General features: G+C 45.2%; 2 protein-coding genes across 2 annotated transcripts in view; one reads left to right on the top strand and one right to left on the bottom strand.

Moving 5' to 3' along the window:
• Window positions 1–2,212, bottom strand: part of ubald1a (UBA-like domain containing 1a) — a gene marked incomplete at its 3' end in the record, with an annotated part of 14,456 nt that extends 12,244 nt beyond the window's left edge. The window contains exons 1-2 of the mRNA XM_008436441.2: window positions 1,828–2,212; window positions 1,244–1,303 (exon numbers count right to left, since the gene is read on the bottom strand). Coding sequence (XP_008434663.1) covers window positions 1,244–1,303; window positions 1,828–1,935 — 168 coding nt within the window. The remainder of the gene's footprint in view (window positions 1–1,243; window positions 1,304–1,827) is intronic.
• A 2,670-nt stretch (window positions 2,213–4,882) lies between these two features.
• The window catches only part of foxj1b (forkhead box J1b), a 3,952-nt gene continuing 2,433 nt past the window's right edge, over window positions 4,883–6,401 (top strand). The window contains exon 1 of the mRNA XM_008436246.2: window positions 4,883–5,736. Coding sequence (XP_008434468.1) covers window positions 5,170–5,736 — 567 coding nt within the window. The 5' untranslated portion in view covers window positions 4,883–5,169. The remainder of the gene's footprint in view (window positions 5,737–6,401) is intronic.

Raw genomic sequence — 6,401 nt, 5'->3', positions numbered from 1 at the left:
ACACACACACACACACACACACACACACACACACACACACACACACACACACAGTGACTGATTGGAAACGGATCCAATAATCACTGTTCTTACTGATAAGAATTTATTATTGTTATGTTATTGTTATAATAACCATAATCTCTCTACCAGGTGSAGAACAGCTGAATGTCTCTGAGGTCACAGAGTGAAAAACTTTATTCTGTATAAGTAAAATGTTTCAAACAAAAGGAGATTTTCAGTAGATAACAGAAACTAAACTCTGATAATTACTTTAATACGTCAATTATTCTAACGATTAATCAAATAAAATCGTCTCATCATCCATATTTTTCATGTAACATCTGAATTTATTTTACAATAATAGTAATAAACTAAATTCATTTCCTTTCTGAAATGATGAATCTGCAGCTGAAAATCCTCCTACATGGACTCAGATCTGATCTGGGATTATTGATCACCTGATCAACGACCGGAGCAGAAATGAGACGGAGAKWCGTTTCTGCACAACSTGAACCAGGTGAGGATAAAACTGGACCGGAGGAGTTCTGGTTCTGACAGACAGACTTACAGATAGAGAGTCTGTGACGTTTATATACTGAACAGTTTTAGTTACATTTCTGCTCCACGTGTTGTTCTGTCAGAAAACAGCATTTTCTAGAGTCTGAATGATCCAGTTAGTGATTAATCTATTACTAAATTCAATAACTGATTCATCTGATGAATCGTTCCAGCAGAAACTCTGGATGTGAAATCCTGGCAGCTGCCTGGTGTCAGAGTGAAGCTCCGGTTGGAAACGCTAACCGAGTTCATCCCCATACCAGAAGCTGCAGAAGCTTAAAACGGAAATCCATAATCACTCAGCGTTTGTTTTAACGTGGGAACATCCAGTTTTACTGCAGTAAAGAGCTGGCGCTGCTCTTCTTCCATCTTCAGGTTSAACTGTTATTAAACCAACAGATTTGTGGATGAGTCAGAACCAGTGATTCTGTTTCTCTCAGACTTCCAGCCCGGTGAAGTTGTGCTGGATGTACACCGTGTCCCTCCTCCTGCCTGCTGCCGCTGCCGGAGCTGCACGCCTGGCTGTGTTTATTTCTGGAGGCTCACAACATGGCCGACATGTGCTTTGTTATTGTTACTACAGCATCGCCTCCCTCTGCGGCTCCCGTCAAACTACAGGCTGGCCGGCGGACCTCGGTTCGGCCGGAAACAGATTCACAACGGGCGGGTTTCTGTCATAACTCACCATTTGATGATGATGTCCATATGGAATATTTGTTTCTTGGAAAAAGGCACTGAGGGCAGTCTGAAAAGGAAACACACAAAACAGCAGTTAAAGGGTGGAAATACGGATTAAAGCCACATATTTAGGTGTTTATTCATCTCACAGAGTGTAAATAAGTCAATGAACCCGATTAGTGTAAATATTTGTAAAGTATGCATTATGTTGCGTCAGAAGCTCGTTTGTAGGCCAGTCGGTACAACACGGCGGTCATCTTCATTGCGTAACGGCTCTCTGGCCTCGCCTGTCGGATTATAGTATTTAATCTCGAGTAAAGTCTAATTGGATGCGCCTTAACCTTGTGCGGTACGTTGTTGTACTTCACACCGTTTCATTAAGCCCGAACTAAACAGCCACGGCGGTTCCGAAAAGTTCTGGATGTGGTTGAAGGAGCAGTCGGTCTGAAGTAGAAACGGGTTTTTGTTGTTGTTTGTATAAAGTGTCTGTAGAAGCGGGCAGGATAAACATTAGCGGAGCGGCTAATGCTAACCCAGCCGAACCGAACCGAGCCGAGCCGAGCCGAGCCGCTTCCCCCCGGCTGCTCTCACCTCAAACTGCCAGTGTGCCGCTTGCAGGAGCTGCTTCGCCTGGTCYGCCGCACAACCCGCCGTCAGGACGAACTGGTTAATCATGACTTGATGTTTGAGTTCATCCATTTTCCACCGAAGCTCGTCCGTTTCCTCCTGAAAGTGGCGGCAGCTCTGACTTTCCAGCACTCGGCGTTTATTTCTCCTCCTTCTGCTCTTTTGTTGGATCCCGTCGCGCTCTGCCTCACTCTTCCACCATTACAGCCGGTTGAGCAAACACAAATATTTACTGTAGGAGCGGTGAGGAAGGACCGGGGCCTGATTGACACGATGACGCAGCCAATCCGCGCAGAGCATGCGCAGATGGGAGTTGTAGGCCTTCAACCACCGGCCTGCGTGTAGTTGTCTGGTGGCGGCTAAAGGAGGGAGAATCTTCATCTTTAAACATGAATTAAACCAACATGAGTTATAAAATTAAAGTATTTTTAAAATATGACGCTTTTGTCGGTCAAAAATCACCCAGAAATCGACGCGTTCCGGCGATAGGCGTTTGTTTTGGACTACAAATCCCATGAGCATGCGCGTTGTTTGTAAAAGCTCCAGAAGGTTGACTTTTGTGAATGACGGCCTCGCTCGTCCAATTCCCACGCGCTGTTGTCAGCCGCTTGCCAAATATGGTAAACAAGTCCAGCAGCACCAATTACACGGGCCGGAGCTGCTGGACCCGTTTAGGGCGCGGCGCGGCGCGGCGCTGCGCGGCGCTGCGCGGCGTCGTGTCCGCCGCTCGCCGCTCCCGCACGGCGGCGTGGCTCAGTGCGGGGATCGCCGAGATGCTGTAGCTCCTCTGATACACGTATTGCGGGGCTGCTGCGGTGCTGCACCCGCACACATCCGCTTCTATCCTTTGTTAAGTTTTCAGACATGTTCTTTCTGTCTGAAGTGGTTTGACAGAGAAATGATTAATTTAGTGAAACATCTTTGTGACTTTGTCAAAACTCACTTTAAAAATGCTGCTTACCAACAACAACACAGTATTTTAGCACATAATCATGTGAGGATTGACTTGTTCCTCTTAAAAAGCTTTGATTCCTTTAGCAGACGGTCAGATTATTACATAATCCTTATAATATTATGACTTTACAAACACTGATGACAGTTTGAAGACAGCAGACACTTCCGCTTCTGCTGCGGTTTTTTCTTTAACTCTAAAGGAAAAAATTGCAAAACATGAGCCGCGCAGCATTGTGGGAAAATGTAATTGTAAACATTGTGGTTGGTAGTAGCTACGACAGGAGAAACAGGGGAAGTGGAGACACCTGCTGGTGGTGAAAGGCATCGTGAAYTCTGACGTCAGGGCAGCAGGAAGAGAACTCGCATAATAGATTGAAATTATTAAAATTATTTTTTAAATTCCTGATTGAAGTCATAATGCTGACAAATATTGTTAAAATTCTTAGAAAAAGAGTCAAAATGCTGAGAAATATTTTTACAATTCTTATTTTTTTTATTGGCCCTAATTCTCTTCTGTACACACCTGACCGKTTTGGGTACGAAACGGAGATTTGTGCCGTGACGTTTCTCAGCATATTGTACTGATAATTTAAGCAACTTTCCATAAGCGTTTGCTGCAACAAAATGCTGTTAATGTTCTCCAATAAGTAATACCCAGAGTTCAGTAAGGGTTAATGTTTCATCTTCTTCAGTTGACTGGACCAGCTGTGGATCAGAACCACATTCAACGGAAAAACTGTTTGTTTTACACATTTTGCATCCATCAGATGTTTGACAGAGGAGGAGTTTGGGCCCAGGGGGTGAATTTCAACTTAAAGGAGCGTCTGAACGTTTTTATTTGGGCTTTTAATGATGAAATCTGCATCTCTGATGAATGAACTKTATTTCTGGTTCAGCTGCAGTGCAGAAGTGAACCACAGGGTGGCGGTGTTCTCATGTTTATGAAGCGGCTGCAACCAACTGTGAGTAAAACATCACGAATTTTATTAATTTAATTATTTATTCAAATCCTCTGTAAATCATCATCGTAGTTGTAGAAAATGATTTAATTCTGACTGAAAGAGAAAAGAAGTGACGCTTTTGAACGTCACGTGTGACGTCAGATAGATGACGGCTCGGCTTCGCTTTGTTTTATCACCTGTTTCTATTTCCTTGTGCTGATATGTGAACAATAATCATTTATGTTAAATTAGTTGATTTAACTAACCACAACTGATTTTAATTCACAAACACCTCAAAGTCTAAATATTCAACATTTATCTTAACATAATACATCAGTTTGTAGAAAAACAAGGTCATCTATATTTTTATATAACTATATATACTTTAAAGGGGGCATTAAAATAAGCTCAACATGATAAAATATCAGTCAATGCAGTTCAATTTTAAAGAAAACACTTTATATGATGAAAACGTTCAGTAAAAATGTTTTATTTTGTTTCATTCATATTTTTAATGTTCTGATCTGCATTACAGCACAACATCAGACTTCTTTATTATTTATTTATTAGGTAATTATGTTTTGTTTGTAACTGTCATGTCAGAAATGTTTTGCAATAATACTGCATTTTTATTAAAACAGATCAAATTTCTGCGTTTTGTGGCTCAATCACGTCCAATGAGGTGATTGTGACTCACAAGCTGAAAAGTTTATTTCAGTTTATCTGATTACAGAAACACTGAAGGTGAAGAAAAGGTGCGAACTGAGCGGCGCGGATTTCAGCGCCAGTCCGGCAGCCAGGAGCGCCAGAGGTCAAAGTTCAGTTGGTCTCAGGCCAGAAGCTCCTTCTTCTYGCTGCTCCTCTGGTTCAGTTAATGATCTGAGCGGCCAGTCAGGCTGCGGAGCGACGCAGAAACCAAGTCAGATTATTATCAAGAGTCTGGAGGAGTGAAGCCGGTTCGGTTCGACTGGTACGGGCCAGTTTACGGTACTGCACGGATCCTGCTGCTGCCAAGAGAGAAAGAGAGAGAGAGAGAGAGAGAGAGAGAGAGAGAGAGAGAGAGAGAGAGAGAGAGAGAGAGAGAGAGAGAGAGAAACAGAGAGAGAGAGAAACAGAGAGAGAGAGAAGTGTAGGAGGAGAGCGCAGCAGCAACAGGTGCCTCCTCTCTCTCCTCTCCTCTCCTCTCCTCTCTCGCCTCGCAGCATCTTCTCCATTCTGGCACCGGGAGGTTTTCCAGGTTCGGGTCTTTCTGGCAGGGATCCGGTCTGTTTGCTGAACTGCTTCATGTGATTCTTTTTATTCGTGAACTTTTCTGGGTTTTTTCTTGTTTATTTCTCACATTTTGAAGCGGCGAACCGAACTTTAAATGCGCTGAAATCCCGCCGCCGCCCCAAACCGCGCAGACAGCAGGATGCCCGTCCTATCGAGCCCCGACGCCGCCAACAGGTTCAGGGAGAGCTGGCTGGACCAGGCTGCCGGTTCCGGTTCTGCCCCCCTGGATGACAGCCTCACCAGCCTCCACTGGCTACAGAACTTCTCCATCCTGAGCGCCGACCCGGAGCGGCTGGCCGGTACCGGCCCGGAGTGCCCGTCCTCCCAGCACCACCTGCTCCTCAGGCGGCTCGGCTTCCCCAGAACCGGGACCGACTCTCCGTCCAGCCCGCCGGCCGGGGACACGGCGGCGGCCGCCGGGATGCCGCGGTACCCGGGCAGCCCCGCAACCTCCGGCAGCCAGACTACCGCCGCGCCTCCGCCGCGGTTCTCCCCGCTCCCCGCTCCGGGCTTCCCGGTCCAGGCGGGCCCGCAGGTGGAGGTGGACTACCGGAGCAACCCGAAGGTCAAGCCGCCCTACTCCTACGCCTCTCTCATCTGCATGGCCATGCAGGCCAGCAAGCAGCCCAAAGTCACGCTGTCCACCATCTACAGCTGGATCACAGACAACTTCTGCTACTACCGACACGCAGAGCCCAGCTGGCAGGTAACCGAGCCCGGCCCGGTCCGGTCCGTCCATAATTCATGAGTCTGACAATGCTGAGCGGCGCGGCATGTCGCCATCACGCAGACAGAGCAGCTCAACGCAGAACAAATCAGGTTTATGGAAAATCTACATGATTTTCAAAGTTGTTGAAATAAAAACCATCAGAGGATCCGGAGGTCAGGAGGAGGGATCTGCCGTTCATAACGAACAAATAAGAGTTCAAACAGTTTCTCATAGTGAAACATGGTGGTGGCAGCGTCATGCTGTGGGAAGATGGGCGGAGATAAATCAGGAGGAGAACYAGAGATATTATGGGATGGATTAGATCAGATCAATGTGTCAGAGCAAATGTTGATAAATTATCACGATAAACRATAATATTGTCATTTTGAGACATTTTCAACTAATATAACGATAAAAGCAGAAAACAAGGACACAAAAATCGATTAACTTTCATTTTCAAAGAGCATTTAACTGGAAAACGTTTTACAAATAAAAGTAAATGAAACGATAAATAAAATGGATTATGTCTCAAAATCAGATTTCAAAGCAGTAATTTTAGRCCCAGACATGAAGATAAGAATAAATAAAGTATAAACTAACTACTTTACTTGGGTGTCAAATGTTAAAAGGATTTTTCAAAATGGCGGCTTTTCAAGAATGTA

The sequence above is a fragment of the Poecilia reticulata genome, linkage group LG19 (assembly GCF_000633615.1).
Source record: "Poecilia reticulata strain Guanapo linkage group LG19, Guppy_female_1.0+MT, whole genome shotgun sequence".
In the NCBI taxonomy this organism is placed as follows: Eukaryota; Metazoa; Chordata; class Actinopteri; order Cyprinodontiformes; family Poeciliidae; genus Poecilia; species Poecilia reticulata.
This window is presented reverse-complemented; position numbering and strand designations above follow the sequence as displayed.